The sequence below is a fragment of the Cavia porcellus genome, unplaced genomic scaffold, assembly GCF_034190915.1.
Source record: "Cavia porcellus strain 051 isolate PalLab524CR breed Dunkin Hartley unplaced genomic scaffold, mCavPor4.1 scaffold_8, whole genome shotgun sequence".
Lineage (NCBI taxonomy): Eukaryota > Metazoa > Chordata > Mammalia > Rodentia > Caviidae > Cavia > Cavia porcellus.
In genome coordinates, this window is record NW_026947491.1 from 4981419 (window position 1) to 5001299 (window position 19881).

The following is a 19881-nucleotide window of genomic DNA, read 5'->3' on the forward strand; positions in this document are numbered from 1 at the left end:
AAGAGCAAGTCAAGCTCAAAGCCATAAGAATGGAGTAAATCATAAAAATCAGAGCAGAAATTAATGCAATAGAGACTAAGAAAACAATATAAAGAATCAATGAATCAAAGAGTTGGTTCTTTGAAGGAATAAATAAAATTGATAATCCACTAACCAACCTTTTTTTAAAAAAGGAAAGAAAAAACTCAAATTCATGCAATAAGGAATGAAAAAGGCGAAGTCACTGCAGACTGCAGAAACACAAAAGATCATTAACACCTATTTCAAAAACCTCTACTTTCATAGGTTCGATGACACAGAAGATATAGACAGATTCCTAGAAACATATAAACTACCAAAGCTGGGTCAAGAAGATGTCAAACTGCTGAATAACCCAAATTCAATTAATGAAATTGAAAACATAATTAAGTCCTTACCTACAAAGAAGAGCCCAGGCCCACGTGGATTCACTGTGGAATCCTACAAGAAATACAATGAAGACTTAATGCCAACACTCCTCAAACTCCTCAATGAAATCAAAAGGAAAGCAATTCTTCCCAAGTCATTCCTGGAAGCAACTGTTACCCTACTACCAAAATCTGAGAAGGACCCAACTAAAAAAGATCTTCCTAAAGAACATAGATGCAAAAATCCTTATTAAGATATTGGCAAACAGGATACAGCAAATCATCAAGAAGATTACACACCATGACCAAGTGGGATGCATCCCATCCATGCAGGGATGGTTCAACAAACATAAATCAATAAATGTAATCCTACATATCAATAGAGCCAAAAGTAACAATCACATGATCATTTCTATAGATGCAGAAAAGCTTTTGATAAGATCCAACACTTATCCATGATAAGAATCTTACAGAAAATTGGAATAGATGGTCTTTACATCAGTATGATAAAAGACATCAATGACATACCAAGAGCCAGAATCATATTAAATGGCAAAGAACTGAAGGCCTTTACCTTAAAATCAGGCACAAGACAAGGATGTCCCTCATCACCGCTCCTATTTAACATAGTACTGGAAATACTAGCCAGAGCAATTAGACAAGAGAGAGAAATAAAAGGAGTAAACATAGGAAAAGAGGAAGTTAAATTATCATTATTTGCAGATGACATGATACTCTACACAGAAGACCCCCAAAACTCCATTGAAAGACTTCTAGATATAATAAATAAGTTCAGCAGTGCAGCTGGATACAAAGTCAATACTCAAAAATCAATTGCATTCCTATACACTAACAACAAAATCACAGACAGAGAAATAAGAGAAGCCACACCCTTCACACTGGCATCCAAAAATATGAAATATTTAGGAATTAATCTCACAATACAAGTAAAAGAATTACAGGGAAAATTATAATACCCTGAAAGAAGAAATTGAAGACATCAGAAAATGGGAAGACATCCATTGTTCATGGATAAGAATAAATATTGTGAAAATGATCATTCGCCCAAAAGTGTTATATACAGATGCAATGCAATCCCAATGAAAATACCATTAACAAACCTTACAGATCTAGAGAAATAATGCCTAAAATTCACCTGGAACCAAAAGAGACCTAGAGTAACCAAAGCAGTTTGAAGTAGCAAAGGCAAGACAGGAGGCATCACTATCCCTGACTTGAAGTTATACTACAGAGTTTCTGTAATAAAATCAGCATGGTACTGGAATAAATATGGATCTGAAGATCAATGGAATAGATTATTAGAAGACACAATCATAACTGCAAACACACTCAACCACCTTATCTTTGATAAAGACATGTTCACTGGAAGAATGACAGTCTCTTTAATAAATGGTGCTGGAAAAATGGCTCCTCATATGCCGAAAACTACACCTAGACTCATGCCTATCACCATGTACTAAACTAAAATCTAAATGGATCAAAGATCTGAATATTAAAACAGAAACACTAAATCTGCTGGAAGACAAAAATCTTGAATCTTAGATAAAAATCTTGAAAACATAAGGGTAGGTAGGGAATTCATGAACAGGAATCAAACCACACAAGAAATACTTCCCAGAATCAATAACTGGGATGATGTCCTATTAAAAAGTTTGTGCATGTCAAAAGAAGTCTCCAGCAGAGTGAAAATAAAACCCACAAACTGGGGAAAAAAAATTCTCACTAAACTGTCCCTCAGACAAAGGACTTTTAAAACATATAAAGAATTTTTTTAAAAAAATGAGACCCCTGAAATTCAAAGACCCAATCCAAAAATGGGCATCTGAGATGAATACACGTTCTCAAATGAAGAAATGCAAATGGCAAATAAATACATGAAAAAATATTCATCATCATCAGTCTTTAGAGAAATTCAAATTAAAACAACACTGAGATTCCATCTTACTCCAGAAAGAATGACCAGGATCAAGAAAACTACCAACAACAAATGCTGGAGAGAGTGTGGGGAAAAAGGAACTCTCCTGCACTGCTGGTGGGAGTGTAGACTGGTGCCACCACTGGGGAGATCAGTCTCGACATTCCTCAAAAAGCTGAGATTGGAAGTCCCATTTGACCCAGCTATTTCACTTCTGGGCATATTCCCAGAAGAACTGAAAACACCATTCCACAGTGATATATGTGCACCCATGTTCATAATAGCACAATTTGTAATAGCCATATCTTGGAAACAGTCTAAGTGTCCATCAACTGAGGAATGGATAAAAAAGATGTGGTATTTCTATACAATGGAGTACTACTCAGCTATAAAGAAGGATCACATTGAGATATCTATAAATAAATGGATGCAACTTGAGACCATACTCATAAGCAAAATAAAAACTCATATTTAAATACCATATAGTCTCCCTAATGTAAGACATGGTAAGAGTACAAAAGGATTTATGGTAGTCTTGATTCCCCATTACATTGCTTTGAAGCCTTATAATGTTTTCATTAATTAGTTGGAATGGTTTTATTCTGTTTTGTTTGATTTGATTGTGTGTGATGGTATGAACAGCTATTTTGAAGAAAACAAGACATTATGGCAGCCATTGCACTGATGTAATATCATCTTGTTTTGAAGCCCTACTATGCTTTTGTTCTTATGTTTCCATTGGTTCTATCATGTTGCGTCTTATTGGATTTTAATATATGTGATAGTATAAACAAATTTGCTATAGAAAAAGAGTTAATATCATAGCCATTATTAATTTTCTGTTCTTTGGTTCTGAATGCCCTATAATACTTTTATTCTCCTGAATAGTTTTACACTATTTTGTTATGTTTGATACTATTATATGTGAAGGTATACTCAACTATTTCAAATTTTGGTTGCTACTGTTACTATCCAGTTGTCTTGTAGTGAAGTGCTGTATTGCTTACATTGTTCTGCTCTGACCTGCTTTGTTCTGTCTTCTTTTGTCTTAATCTCTTTAAAATAAAACTTAAAATTGTCAATAAAAAAGGATGCAAACTGGGAACATTGGGTATTGAAACATAAGTAAACAACACATTAAAAGTTGTTTTCTCTTGTGCTTTTTAGCACCTATTTGCAAACACAGACACCAGTACTTACATCTTCAGTGTTTATGTCAAAGCTTTCCAAAATTGGAGAAAAAATGGAGATGATTGTGGGTACATCAAACACAGTAAGCTACTGTATTTCTTTCCAGAGTCATGTGTATTGCTAGATTTACCTGGTTGAAATGTCTTTACATCCTTTATTCCTACTGCTTTCTTCGCAACACAATCTTTTGCTTCCATGGCAGGCTGAATGGGTTTTAAAGTCAAATGCTTAATGAACACTCCACAGCTCCAAAATGTGAAGTTGATTCAGAACACAAATATACAGTCATTACCTTCAAGTGAAGATGTGTGTCAGGTAAATCTAAAAAGGAAAATGAAAAATAATCTATATAAGAAAATATGAGAAAGCCAAACATACATTCTCACAGAGTTAGGATACATGCTTTACTTTGGAAATGAGTTCTTCAGATTTTTGACTTTGCTTTCCCATTGGTCAGATCAATATGAGAGAAAAATTAGAATACAGGTTGAACATGATTTCCAATGTGACATTATTCTTCCAAATGCCATAACTAAACAGGAAGTGAGTATATACCAATCTATACATGTCGGGTGTTGTGAAAAAGTGATTTTGGGATCCATCATGACCCTGAGAGGCTGACTGTCAAAGCTGAAAGAAGAGAACAGCATATAAATTGAACAAACCACATCATCCATTGGTACAGCATTGCACTACACGTAGGTGCTCTCGAGACACCCAGCACAGCAGAGCTCACAAACGGTGTGTCAATGCTATTTATGTTTTAAAAGATGAGGTTTTGTTATGCTGCCCTTAAATTCCTGCAAATGAGTGATCCCTCTCCCTCAAATTTTCAAATAGCTCGAACTGAAAGCATACGCACCATGCCTAGTGAGATTTTTATACACTACTCATCAATATCATTACTCCTTACACAAGCAGGTTTTGTGAAAGTTGGGGACATGGCTGAGGAGAAGCTACGTGGGAATTTCTCAGTGATTTCCACTGATACCGCATTGAAGGAATGAACCAAAGAGTGTCTCTATGTTACTTTTTAAAGGATTTGTGTGAAAAAGCTATTTTATCACAACTTACTTATCTTAAAATGAGTCAATGCTTCTATGTGTACATTAATGTCACTTGAATAATTATCAATTTAACAGAAATCTCTGATGCCTGATAGTTTAGGAGGGGAGGGAAGTACCTACAGTGTAAGGCAAGTCTAGCCCTTGTCCCTGCTTCTAATCATCTCTGCAGCAGCAAGAATCGACTTTGCCATTTGTGAGCACAAACACTGAAGCTGTGAGGAATAAGTGCTCTCATGTTTCATCATTTGTTCCAAAATTATGTTTAGCTTTGTTATTTCCTATTTTCTTCCCCCAATAAATCCCTGTTCCTCTCCCAACTGACCTCTAGTTCGATGGTCTTGATTGTTTCCATTTACTGCTTTTTATGGATTATTCCTACCATTCCTTTCTTTATTTGGCAGAAATGGCAGTAGTATCTTAGAATTACAATTTGTTTTTCATCTCTTTACTCTTTCCCCTTTGGCTAGAAATATTTTCAGAAATAAAAACAAGATTTATGGGATGAGGCTGAGGAGGCATATGATTCCCATTCAGTCTCTGTTCCCAGGAGGGAGCTCTCTAGGGGCACGACCTACCGCAGCAGTCCTGCCCTGGGGGAGTGCTGAGCTGTGGTGGAGCTTAGGACGGGGAGAACAGGTCAGACACTGGGAGCCTCATGCATCTGCTCTGTTACCTTCACTGATACCACTTCATAAGAGTCCAGAAGGGTGGCTTTTCAATTGTTCCACCTCATTGCCTCTTAAATTTGCCTTTGGGGACTTGCAGATCCAGAGTTACATTTGGCTTCTATGTCTTCGCACTTTCTATTTTTATTTCAGTGAAATTGCTGCACTGATCCTTATAAATTGTTTATGGTAGTTATCTTTATTGCTGCTATCAATAGCAATGACTTGGGAAATTACTACTCCTCAGAGACATCTTCAAGTTGTAGCTGACTTTTGAGTGTTGATTCTGTTATAAGATTGTCCTTGTTCAGCAGTCACGGGAAAGATGGTGGATCAGTAAGTAACAAGGTACAGAGCCTCTCTGGGAGAAACAGCTCAGACACTTAGAATTTACCACCATGCAGAAGACTGGGTGAAAGGAAATGGACTCTCAATGACTCAGGAAGAAACTGAGGAAAAAGATTTTTAAAAAAAGAAAAGAAAAATGTGGACAGAAGGCTGGAGCCAGAAGCACGCTCACCAGAGCCAGTCCAACTCACGGGTGTGGCACTCTCACCTGAGCCAGTTGGACTCGCGTGGCAGTGCTCTCACTGGAGCCACAGTTGTGCTGAAGTCAGGGTTTGGTAAGCCCAATGGAGGACAGAGCCAGTGTGGAGACCTGCACTAACCTGCAGTGAGTGCTCAGAATCTGGCCCTCCTGGGAGAGATTAGGTGACCAACCAGATGACATATTGATATTGGGCAGGATGGGCCAGAACAAGGAATGGCAGTGACTTCAGTTGGCTGCTCCCTGCCAAGAGCACATGGGTGGGATCTGACAGGGCTGGGTCATGCCTTTGGCCAGCACCCAATAGCCAGAGTTGAAATTGTCCCTGACATTTTCCTAAACCAGTTCCATCCTCGCTGCACAAACTAATGTGGTGAAGGCCTCCACTGGTTGACTGGCTCAGAGGGTAGGGGCCATCCTACACCACCCCTGCTTGCACCTCAATGACCAACAACAAAATGGAGAAGGCTGCAATCCCTAGCCAGCACACTTCAGAAGAACCATAACCAATAGGAAAGGGGCTGGGACCTTCACGATACACCTGTATTGAGGAAGCAAGATACATAACAAGAGAAAGAAGTAAGAAAAAGCCTCCAGTCAAACCAGGGAATATGGGGGCCAGGAGAGGTATATACCGAACAGATTGAGGGCAGCAAACATGAGATATTTGACATGGTATCAGCTGACATAAAGAAATATCTTCGTGACATTATAGATGAACTGAAAACTGAAATATTAATACAACTACAGTAAGATGTAAGATTAATAAAAGAAATGCTAAGCCCCTCCCAAGAAGACATAGATGGAAAAATGGAGGAACATGAAAAAGGAGAGAAACCTTCATAGAAGACCATAAAATAAAACTAGAATACATGCAACAGAGTCAAAGAGATTACCGGGAAATTTAAAACTACATTGAAAGATAGCAAAATTGCCTGAAGGAAACTAGGGATACATTAACAACACTTGATAGGTTTGCAATGTGTGATTGTGAAAGGAAAGATCTCTTAAAAATAACAAAGAAATAGGCAGTAACAATACAAAGGCTAGAAGACAACAAGAGGATGATCCATAGTTTAAGAATAAAAATGAGTGAAGAAGCAGGGGTAAACACAAAGCAGATACAAAGGCTATTCACAGAAATAATTAAGAAAAACTTCCCAGGCATAGGAAAAGGAGATGATATTCAGCTATTTGAGGCATACAGAACTCCAGCCACCTAAAACAAAACTGAGCTACCACCCAGACATATAATAATCAAGATCCCAGAAATTCATCCCAAGAACAGAATATTGAAAGCTGTCAGAGAAAAGAAATAGATCACCTCTAAAGGAAAACCCATCAAACTCATGACAGACTTCTTGACACAAACCATCAAATCAAGAAGAACTTGAAGTGAATTATTCCAAGCCTTGAAAGAAAATAACCTCCAATCCAGATTGACATACCCTGAAAAACTGTCTCTCAAAATTAATGGAGAAACAAGATGCTTCCATGACAAAGAGGAACTGGGGGAGTTCGTGACCACCAACCCAACCCTACAAAAAATACTGAAGGACATTCTAGAGAGGGAGAAAAAAACCCCAGGATTTCAGGAACAGTGGCAGAGAGGCCTCAATGAATGGGGCAGACAATGGAATGAAGGAGAAAAGTAGACAACCAATAGCAGAAAAATAGCATAGCAGAAATGAGGCAGAGAAGGTTGGCTATAATCTCTAACATAGATGGCCTTGATACACTAACAAAAAGAAACACAGGCAGAGTAGATCAGGAGATAGGGCCCATCGAAAATTTCCTCTGTATGGGAAATATAATTAACGTGAAAGAGGGTTTATGGACCAAAAGTCAAATATGAAAAAACAATGCTCTATGTGACAGGGAACCAGAGAGAAATAGGGGCAGCTCGTCCAGCACCTGAAGATAGCTTGGAAAGACATGACACTTGTGCAGTGGAGAAGAAGCTATAATGAAGCAAAAGTCTTGAGGCTTTTGTACGTGCAGGAAACCAACTTAAGATCAGGCCCAGGGGTAAAAAGTTTCAGAACCACTTGGGTAAATAACAGGTTGCATCCCTAACCTACAAACTAAAGGGAGTTAGTGGGAACCAAAATGTACAATGTAACCCATGAAAGTGAAAGTAAAAGGGAAGGAATTGTCTAAAAAGGAAGGCAGAGGACATTGTTAATAGTGTACCACGATTTAAAATCCACATTGTTCTTATCATTTTGTTTAGTTTGGTTATATTTTATTCCAGCCTGTCTACCTGTAGTAGACTTAATGGCCAGACAGCTACTCCAAAAATAGCAGGATATACCACAGTAACCATCCTTAATTTCCTATTAAATTAATCTGAAGCCCTGTATTACTTATACTGTCTTATTATGACTGATCTTATTTGAATCTGGTTTGTCAGATCACTGTCTCGTCTTGACTGATCTTATTCAAATCTGTTATGATTTGATAGTATCAAGTCTGAGAGTATAGACAACTACACTGAAGATGACAGGATTTACTAGGATACCCACTCTGGTTTGATTATTACCTGCTTTTGAAGTCTTATAATGTCTCCAATGTTTTGTTTTTATTAATATTGTTATATACTGCTATGTTCAATTATACTATGCCTGATGATATAGACAATTCTATTGAAGATAACAAGAGACATCATAGTAACCATTGTAGGTCACCTTGTGTCATGGTTTTATATGACTTTTTCATTTTGTGTTTTTCTAGGAGTTTTTGTTTTGTCTTGTTTTGTTTTTCCCTCCAATACAGAAAGGATAGCTATCCATAGAGAGACTCGTGCATGTGTAGAACTTCTAAACAGTTTATGAGAACTGATTATATAATGCACAATAAAATGAACAACTACTTTGAAGAAAAAGAGACACTAAGGGACCCAGTTCTGATTCTGTAGCATCATGATGTGAAATCCAGCAAATTATTATTCTTTATTCCAAGGGATTTTAGTCTGTTTTGTTTAATTTCAAAATGCATGAAGGAATGGACAGTGATTTTGAAGAGAATGAGGAACACTATGACAGCCATTGTCGATTTCCTTATTGTCTGGTCTTGAAGACGTAAAATGCCTTCACCATCCTGTTTGGATCAGTTTTATACTATGTTGTTTTGTATAAATTCACTGTATGTGAAGATATGGACAAGTATTTGGAAGAAAACAAGAGAAAGTATAACAGGTAGTGAAGATCTACTGATGTCTTGCTTTGAAATGTGTCTCTTACACTGCTTTCTTATGTTTTGTTTTGTTATCTTTTTTTATGCTTAATTTTACTCTGTTTAAAATAAAATTAAGAAAAAAAGATTTATGCTCCCCCTTGACCCTGTTATGTCTTGATCTAGTTCTCAACTTATGGTTCTTCTCCAGATTTCTCTACAGGAAACTTGATATTGGGCCACCTCCAGTGGTCTGAGGATGAGCGGTGTCAGCCTTTCCAGAGAACTTACTACCAATACACTTCCTCAGTCCTTGTGAATCAAATATGTGGTGTAACATGTTCCCCAACAGGGGCTTCATTTCTTCACAAAAGATCTGGCACACACATTCTCTTCCAAATCCTCTTCCCTTCCCTGAGTCTCTTTCAAATCCTCTTCCCTTCCCTTTTTTCCCGTTTTGGAAAGTGGTGCTGACTTCCTCCTCATCATGTCACCCAAATTGAAAATGCACGAATGTCAACCACTTTCTTATGGACTTTTTACTGAGACTATGACTTTGCTGATCTCAAAAAGCATTCCTTTCTTTCTATTTTTTTACTGTCTCATTCTGGATACACTACATGATGAAACAGCAACTCTTTTTAAGTGGTAAAACTGTAAATGGAATTCTGCAACCAGCATTGTGGGAGAAGTAAGTGCATGAACCAAGGTACCAGTGAAACTATGCATATAGCTGACCTTGCTTGTTTATTCTGATCTGTAGTGAATAAAGAAGAGCTCTGCATAATCTAGTACTTCAGTCCTTGATGCCTTTCCAGTGGTAAGAAGACAGGGAAAGTGAAAAACTTCTGCTCTACTTCTCTATCAAGTTTTGCTACTCAATGCTCAATTGATACAATTTCTACACTTCTGCTACCTTGATCTTCCTTCTCTTAAGAATTACTTCATTTCAGGGGCTGGGGATTTAGCTCAGTGGCATAAGTGCCTGCCTTGCAAGCAGGCAGTCGTGAGTTCGATCCCTGGTACCAATAAAAAAGGAAAAAGACCAAAAAAAAAAAAAAGAATTACTTCATTTTTCCACACTCCATACTTTGTTTTCTTTGTTTACTCCCTGTATTATTGCTTTCGCATTCTTCACTCCTTTCTTTCCTATTAATTTTCTAACTTCCCTCAGACATTAGAATGCCTTGAAATGGTGCTAACAAGGTAGCTCCCTCAGTGACCCTCAAATTAACCTATTACTTAAACTTCAAAGTATATAAAACTTACTACTGATTTACTTCTTTTTTCTTACTATCCAACTCATGGGTAGTTTTTTGACTATTATAATCCAGCAATGCTCTACTTTTAGCTAAATAACTATCAAATAACTTCTCTAAATAAATTACACATATTTCCTACCTTTTGTTTGTGTATTTCCTGCATGTTTTCCTCCATCATCTGCATCCCCAGGAAAAGGATCGACAGGCTGCTGTGGAAGATTCTCAGAGATACTCTGTGAAAATTCATATAGCAGTAATGAGTTACAGAAGCATTTCTTACTCATTTCCAAAGAAACTATCTGATTTTTACCATCTTAAGGCAAGCAGGTTTAATAATGGGAAGCATATACTGAGAACCAAAATGTCTCCCATGTGAACCTTATGACAAGCCCAGCTGCTGTCTCCATATGGGTGCTGACTTTGTAAAGCAGGCATGGAATGCTACAGGAAGGATTCAGAGACAAAATTCTGTCTGACAAACCTATTTCATCCTAGCTTCACAAGAGTCAACAGTACGCTGCACTCTCCAATGAATGTAACATTGAAACATACAGATTTACATGAAGCCATTTTTATGAGTGCATGTTTGTGATATGTAACAATTACACTTGTTTTGGGGAACTGCTACATGAGTTATCATTTCTTGATTACCTTGGTTCCCTTTACACCCTAATATCACTTTCCCTTCCCTGAATAAACAAATTCTTATAAATATACTTGTTATTATTCAGCATTAAGCATTCTATTCACAGAAGTCATGTCACTGTTAAGATACTCGGCCAGTAAGAAACTTCAGAGAGCCATGCTGAGTAAAAACATCATTGCAGGCACTACTTCACTTATGTAAACAAGGATTTGAAAGAAAAGCAATTCTGAGATAATATTTTTACTGATAGAAAAATGTTTGAAAATAAAAATATACTGATAACTTCATGTTATATTCAAGAAATAGCACATGAATATGAGATGTTATATACAACTCTTTCCCAATTAAGAAAAACTTTGAAAAAGTATGAAAAAAGACTGCAACATAAAAACTTTTTTTACAAAGTGCCCCCAATTTACAACATACCGACTTACACATTTTCTTTTCTATCTGTTACAAAACTGTAAATAACTGTGAGGAAGTAACTGCACTTCCTGCTTCCTGGTCACTGTAGGGTGCTGCAGTGATGGACAGACAGGGCTCATGGTCCTGCCCACAGTGTCCTCCTGGACTTTACTGTGCTGGCTCCTGTTCACTCTTATATTAGCAGCAGTTCACTCTCATTCCCATCTGTACTGAAACCCCCCTCGAAAATTCTTTAACATTTGCAGGGCTAGTGGTGCACACCTGTAATTCCAAACTTTTGGAAGGGTAAGGCATGACAAGCACCAGTTCAAGCCCAGTCTTGGGAATGTGGTTACATAGAAAGACCCTGTCTCAAGTCTAATATGGCTGGTGGTGTAGTGCCATGGGAAGGCCACAGGATGGATTCAAATTAATGAAATAAAAAGTGCTTCTTGTTCATTTGACTGCTCTATCATGATAACATAAGTCTTCACCTAAGATATTCAGTATCTCACTACTTGGTACACAGTGGTACTCTAAAACAGAGATTTATTCAAGTTCACATTTAAAATCTCATCAGGGAAGCCTCAAGCACCAAGCCACTCTCTTCCTATATGCTGTCTCCATCAACAGTTTTACTAAGAGTTTTACCATTTACAAATCAGCAATCTACATGCCTCTCTCATCTTTCTTACTCTTTTCTTCACATTATTATTTTGCTGATCTCATGTTTAGGAAAAAATCTTCAATATTTATTCAGGTAAAACCTTTTATACTTTCAAAGTATTTTTATAATTTTTATCACAAATTTCCTATGACATATAGAAAGCATCACATAAGTAGTAGATCATGTGCCATCTTCATGGTATAATAAGGTCACCAAAAGCCAAATTCATTAAATTATGTTTCCAAGATTTAGCAGTTACTAACAGACAGAATACTAACACATCTTGTGACTTCAACCACCATCCTGGTACCACAATGCAGGAGCTGCATGGAACAAAGACATTAGCCCTTTCCCAAAATGCTCACTCTAGGGCCAGGGATTTAGCTCAGTGGCTGAAGTGCCTCTCTGGCAAGCACAAGGTTGTGAGTTTGAACCCCAGTAACCGAAAAACAAAACAGAACAAACAAAAAATCAAAATGTTCACTCTAACACAATTTGTCATTATTTACATTTTTATCAGTACAAGCATGGCTGCCATAAAGAGACTCACTGCATTCCACATTCAAAATTGGTTTCTGTTTTTTCAAATAATATAACACCAAACTGTGAGTATAACACCATGTATTGACATCTTGAGTCCTTGATTCTATTGAATTACTACGTTCAGATCGACACCAGGAAACCCAAACATATTAACTATTGCAATTATCATTTATTACTCTGTCAAGTAAAAAACTGTAAAAATTATGATCCAAACATTTTGTCTGAATCTCAGCAGAATTTTCACCCATTGGCCATAGACTGACTGGGAAGAATTCCTCAGTTTTTGCTCAGCTTAGTTTCAGAATCCAAGCTGATTGCTTATGACATGTTGCTCCTAGTTTTTAACTGCACTGGCTTCCTTAAATGAATCTTACACAGGTAGCAAAGGTGTGCTCAGACTCCATTCATTTATTCCTTCACCTGCAGTACAAAGGATTCAGCACAGGGCAATTGCATTCATCTATGAACCCAGTGGCATTAACTCTTTGAGACATAATCATACTAAACAGCTAAGCCACACAGGAAATTAGGAACTGTGGTTAAAAACTGTAAGGAAAAATTTCTTACAGGTATATGAACAGGTGAGAAAGTATAGTCAAATTTTCCCATTATATTTCAACCTCAACCAATATTTATTTCAAAAATAATTACAGGCAATACCTCAGAATCCCAAGGAGATTCATCATCTGTCTGTGCTTCCAGTGGCAACACAGTATCTATAAAATGTAGTCACAGACACATTAGTTATATTCACTACAATAAATTTTACTCATGTATGCAAATCCATCTGCATTCATGAATATTTCACTAAGATACAAGTCAATGTGAAAAGAATTTCAGAAACAGGTTCAGAAATATGTTGGTGGAAGAAAAATAAGACAATAAAATTTTAAAAGAAATGGATATTATGTTTTGGATCTACACACATTTGAAAATAATAGCATATGAACAAGAACGATTTTCATAGCTAGTCACTAACTTACCAGTTTGAGGAGTTTTCTTCTCTTCATCCACATTAGTCACATTTTTGGCTGTTTGCTCTTCTTGTGTTTTTACAAGAACAAACTTACCGTTTTCCAGCCATATAATTTTTGGCCTTTCTGCTTCTTTCTAACAAAAAAAAGGCAGAACAAAAACAAAAATAGCATTACAAAGCATGCAATTGCCCAGTGACCCACTCAGCATAATGGAAACAATCGCGGGAAAAAATTTATCAAATCACAGTGACTACTCTGGGGAAAAGCTGAAAACAGAAAGCACATTCTGCTCTGCATGGAAGTAGATGCAGATACATGAACACAAATGAAAACAGTGAAATGTGTTTCATTTATTCTACAAATGAGGTACAAAGATACACATCCAAATCAAGTACAATCAGTTCTATCTGGGAAGCTCAGGAAAGGCCATTTCTTTTGAAAGGGAGAGAAAGCACACAGGAAGGCTGTCTAGGGAAGTCAAATTATCACATTTACATTTAAACCTCAACCAATACTTATTTCAAAAATAATTACAAGTGATAGGCAACACCTCCAAATTCAAGAATACCATTTCATTTAAAGAACAAATGAAATACCTCAGAATTCAAAAAGGGACACCAGAAACAAAAGGATGAGGCATGAAACAATGCAGCAAAAGAGGGCTGCCCAAGGAAGATGATACAACTAGAATAGTTTCCAGAAGGGCACAAACAGATAAAAAGGAGCAGCAAGGGGAACCACACAAGACTCATCTCAGGCTGGAATGGGAACTTTTCCTTTGTGAAAAGGGAATCTGCAGATTCTTGGCAGCAGTGTAAGATCAATGCCAGAGTTTAATGGGCAGCAGAACATAAAAGAATATAATGTCTACATGATGGGTGAGAAAATGAGTCTAGAAATGAAAAACAGTTCTCAGAATGTAAAGAGTAAGAAAGACTCGATAGTCATCAGAAGAGTGGCTGGGGCCAGGAATTCTCAGCTTCAGAGGTCTGGAGCCATCCAATATCATCACGGAAAGGTCACAGTCAAGGCCTGCAGAAAGACATCAAGCTGGAGGCCTGGGACTGCAGACACATTGTAGGAGGAGGGGAGAAGATGACCTCACTCAGGAAATCATATCAGTTCAAAAGGTGAAGTATTTGTAGAATACAGCAAACTGAGGTAGTAATGCTAACTATGCTATCCATGGTTCTGAAATTCCTCAAATGAAATCAAGGAGATGCCATTTTTCAATGATATACACTAACTTTTTTTCAGGAAATGAGCATAAACTTTTATTGATATATGTAAATGCTGACTTCTGGGACACTACATAAATATGATTTTAAAATTTAATCATAAGATTTAACACTAAAATATCCATTGAAGATTTTGCCAAAGATTCCTGTTCAAAGAAAAATCTTCCAGGATTTAATGAAATGGAGGCCTGCTGATGTGCACCTGTGTCCTGTGCTAATAGGGCAGCTGAGGTACGATGGTTCCTGAAGCCAGGAGTTAGAAGCCCAACTGATAAGTATAACCAGGTCCATTCTCAAAAAGGGAAACATATTGTAAATTATAGAAGGGAAATGGTGATATATTTACAGAATAAGGTATTTTTGCATACTACTATAACATGAGGGAGAAATGTAAAACCTTATTTAAAAATTCCTATTCTCCCAATAAATGGCATATCCCAATACTTCTAATTTTCTATTTATACCATATGCAATGACAGTTACAAATGGAAGAAAGGTTGCATGCTATTTACCACTACCTGAGAACTGAAGCATTTATAGTAGAGAGAGAAGAAAACACAGTATGTTCCATGAGTTTTTCATTCAGAGAAACAACTGCTAATCAGGATTCTATAGAAAAATTACACTTTGAAAAGATGCACCTAGTAAACATGGAGCTGGCTAAAAGAAAAGATTAATAAATTTTAAGATGACATTCTAACCTATGTTCAGAGTTAAAGGATACTACAATGTACTGTGTGTATCATACCTATTCATTCCTCTGATTTGTTTCCTTATTTGACATAACATTAAACATAACCTGAAATTATATATCCTAAGCACAGTAAGGAAATATACACTTTAGGGCATATTTTTAGAAACTCAATGTACTTATTTATTACATAAATCATGCATACATTACTTGAAAAATTCTACTAGGTAGAAATCCATTCATTAACATTCAAATGGTATTAAAATGCCTCTTAATACAAAACACCGCACTGCAGGTCTTCAGAATTCACACAACATCTTTCTAATCTCCAGAAACTCACAGTACTGCGGGAGTTTTAAATGAATATTTGGAAGTACAAAAACTTCTGAAACTTGAAATGTCAGAATGAGATTTGGACACTTCAACTGTATATTTTAAAAACTATAATGCTTACAATTACTTAATCATTACCACTTGCTTTTTTAGACCATCTAGCTCTAGGACTGGTCATTATTTTGACCACAACAAGTATTCTTCAAAAAGATGAAAAATTTTAAAAATGTTATCCTCTTAATGGAGGAATCACTTAGAAAACAAGGTGCAGGCAGGTGTAGTAGCACATTCAACCCAGCACTGAAGGTGAAGCTAAAGATCCCAAATTCCAGTCCTGATTAAAAAACAAATTCAATTAATTAAAAAAAATGAGGACCAGGGGTAGACCTTCTTGCACAGGCCCTGTGATCAACTCCCAGGAACAAAAGAAATAAAATAGCAACAATGAAAATCCTGCACTTCTAAAGTTTGAAGACACAGATACAGATAACTTTGATGAAACATTTTAAATTTCTAAGCTGTCACAGTTTCCAATATTATTTTAGTCCAACAACAGAACCAATAAAGGCAACAGAAAAGCTCTCATAAAAACTGTATGACAGTAAAATAAAATATACTTAAAGGAAAAAATGTTTTATCTCTAAGTTGCTCAAATGAAGGCACCAAAGTTCCCTGATTATTGAAAGGACTAATAAGATCATAAAATATTTATATAGGTATGAGTGCTATGAAGATCTTGGTAGTAAGATTTTCAAGCCATGGCAAGGTTCACTTATCCAAATGATCCTTGACCAAATTTTGTATTTCCGCCATCATGGCAAAGGTTTGACAGACACAATTTTCCTGTCACTGTATGTTTTCTAACCCATTAGTTTTTTCAGTCACAAATACTTCAAAGTATGTACCAGTTATTTACCAAAGGGGTGGAAATTCTTTTTGACTAGGCATAGTTCTCTAAAATGAACTTCGCGGATCAATGTTCCATATAAATTCAGGGTAGCTACACCACTGTTAAATTTGAAGACTAAGTGCAATACAATGCAAAACTAAGAGGAAGAAAACTAACATTACGAAAGAGACTTACCTTGTTATCCAGAAGAAAGTCAGTGTCATCTGATTTAGGCCAGAAATTAACAAGACTGTGTTTGCTGGAAGAGCTGGGGAGCAAAAACACACAATAGCAGTGGGTGAGTTTCATTCTTTAAAAACTGGTGAAAGCTTGGCTATCTGTGTATCAAATGATGGTTCGTGGTTGACACAACTAAAATTTGACTTGTAGTTTTGAAATATTTTAGATGTTTCCTTCTGTCTTCACTTATTCCAATCTACGAAACACTCAGCATAGTCTCACTTTCACTCCCAAAGTGTGACAGCCAAGAGACCAGCACAGTCTAAAAGTCATTTCTCTTTACAAATTGCCTCCTCTGAAGGCTGACGTGAAAATGCAATCAATGGCCAACAAAAGTTGTTACCTGGACTCAAAAATGCCTGGTAACCTCAAGGTGAAAAGATTCACCGTCCCCTTTCCCTGGTCTGTCTCTGTTTCAATGACTAATCTGGTTGTGATGGTTTTGGTTTAAAGTGTCCCCTTTAGTGGGAAGGTGTTTGGACCATGGGGACCCTATACTCAGCATGCCCTCATCCATCTGCAAGTTCAGTAGCTCACTGTGCCCTTAGCAGGTTGGGTCTGCTCTGAGGCAGACCACTGGGTCCTGACCTGGATGGGTGAATTCTCACCCCTGGTTCTTCAGCCCTCTCACTGCTCCTGCCTGCAGGAGCTTTCCTCTACCTTGTCTCCCTGCTAAGGAATTTCTTCCTTGGAGCCTGAACTGAGTCAAAATAAATCTTTCCTCCTTTAAAACACTGGGGTTGAGCAATTTCCCCCATTAATGCAAAAGTTAGTGAAAGTCAGTATGATGCTAAGTAACTCTGGAATGGCAGTCTTTTTCTACTATCAAAGCCCCTTACAGTAAGACAACTCTGTTTCTTCCCTTTACCATAAAAACAGGACATTGAACTATAAAAATATCTGAAGGTTAAAAGTATGGAAATCAAAGAAAAAAATGTGTATGTGAGTTGATAAATCTCTTCCCAGGGAAATTAAACTATTAAAAATTATAAAATCCAATTATTTTTCCTGTATGGCTTTGCTTTTTTCACCTACACATAAATTGGTGAAACTTTCACAGACACACTGACATTCAAGCAGGATCTAGCTGGAAAATCAGCCCTGGTAGCTGCTCCTCTGTTATCCTAAGTCTAATCTAAAGTCCTTCTGAAAGGGCTCCTACTCCTGGGCTGCTCAATGGAGGGCTCCACAAGAGTCTTCACCTAAACTTTTCAGTCTATGAAGACATAGATTCCTGCAACAAGGATGAACTCAAGTAAGCAACAGTAGCTGTTCCTGAAAAGAAAGCTATTTGTGTCACAATCACCTACCCTCAGCAGAAGCAAGGTACTGATAATCAAATGGGCACGTCTGACTTCCAGGCCTACCTTCCATCTACAGGAAGCACATCAGCCAATGGAGTAAAGAGGTGGAGGTGAGAGACATCTGTCCTGGGTCACAGGCCCATGAAGTTCAGCAACTTATGGTTCCCAGTGGACTTTGGGGCCTGAGCCACCCTACATGAACTGAGAAGGAAGGTGGCCATGGGACATTCCTCCCTGCTCTAGAGACTTCCCAATGGCTCACATTACCCTAAGCAATCCAACACCAATCTTCAAGTTTCTCAGTTTCTCCAACTGAACAAAAGGGCAACAATCTTTTCAGGTATCTTTAAACCTTCACTTTTAATATGCCTTTTGAAACAATGCTCACTAATTTGGGCTTCAATTTCTGTATTATCTTTATTAAACTTGTGACAAACCTCAACTTTCTGATTTCTAATACCCAAGTCTTGCCCAATTCGACGCTGCTCTTCAAACTTGCCTTCCCTCATGAATTCTACTGTCATGCTCTCCCACTGGGCATGCTAGACCTGCTCCTCTCTTCTGCTATGGAAACTCTCACAGAAGGAGACATGAGGAAGTGTATTAGTCTCAGCAACGATAGAACCTGATTTCAATTTCATTTTTACCATGAACTATATTCAGATAAGTCACTTTAATATCATTGTGCTTCAAATTCTCTAGGATACAACCATGTGGCTAGAATGTTAAGCAGGTTGAGGCAATAGAAGGTATTTTTATTGGTCTCTTAGATTCCTTAGAACCTGAAAGTCTACTTATTTTTTACTCTGCTTAAGGAACAATAAGAAATACTAAGCAGCATAAGCACTTGCCTTGCAAGCATGCAGTCGTGAGATTTGATTTCTGGTACTAAAAAAAAAAATACTAAGGCAGCAGAAATAAAAAAAAATACCAAGTAGAAGAAAAATTTTTTAAAAAGTCAAGAAAATATTTTACTTAAGAGGAAAAAAAATCATAGAACTAGGCAATAGTAATAGCCTGAAAGGAAAACCAAACTGGGAAATTGGTGAATAGACACATGCATTAAAAATGTCATTGCAATAAACCCTCAACATAAATAATATAAGATGATTTACATAAAGATAGTCTTAACTACCACATCTCCCCTAAGTTCTATAGTGGTAAAAACAAGAAACTGGCTATCAATTCAATCATTATCTTTAGAATAAACTCACCAACTTCTCAGGAAAACTAAGCAGACTTGACATGTCCCTTATGGTGACTTTCTACATTGATCTTAAATGACCTGCATTTGGATCCCAGCACTGCAGAGGGCAATGGAAGGCATCTGGGAGCCAGGCAGGCTAACAGTCAACACATGGGTCAGTTACTTCTTAATTATGAGACCATGGACCATTTAAATAACCCCCATTCATAACAGCAGCCAAATTAATAAAACTGGATTAAAACAGTACAGGTACTTTGTCTGGCCTGGAACAGAACACTAAAAAACATTATTTTCTTTTTCTGCACTCACTAATTAGTCACTGTATGATATTTAAAAACCTGTAAATTCTTACCTGGTTAGAGATTCATCTTCAGAAATAGCAGGTGCTATTAAAGAAAAAGGTAAAATATATTTTGAATTAACAAAAATATAAACTATTAAAGTATAACTCTGATGTTTTGACACAAAATAGTCTTTTGGGCTACATCTGTAGCCCATTCTACAATCAGTATT

At 37.1% G+C, this 19881-nt stretch overlaps 1 protein-coding gene across 12 annotated transcripts in view; it reads right to left on the minus strand.

Annotated features, from left to right (window-relative positions):
- Positions 1 to 19881, minus strand: part of LOC101787069 (ankyrin repeat domain-containing protein 26-like) — a 124261-nt gene extending 104380 nt beyond the window's left edge. For 11 of the 12 annotated variants that reach the window (XR_010049021.1, XR_010049022.1, XM_063254120.1 and 8 more), the window contains exons 1-7: positions 19721 to 19881; positions 16813 to 16885; positions 13473 to 13599; positions 13150 to 13205; positions 10368 to 10461; positions 3806 to 3834; positions 3644 to 3716 (exon numbers count right to left, since the gene is read on the minus strand). Coding sequence is in view for 10 of the 12 variants with exons in the window: in XM_063254120.1 (XP_063110190.1) it covers positions 3644 to 3716; positions 3806 to 3834; positions 10368 to 10461; positions 13150 to 13205; positions 13473 to 13599; positions 16813 to 16885; positions 19721 to 19866 (598 nt within the window). In the remaining 2 variants the exon portion in view is untranslated. The remainder of the gene's footprint in view (positions 1 to 3643; positions 3717 to 3805; positions 3835 to 10367; positions 10462 to 13149; positions 13206 to 13472; positions 13600 to 16812; positions 16886 to 19720) is intronic. The other variant, XM_063254115.1, reaches the window with a different exon arrangement.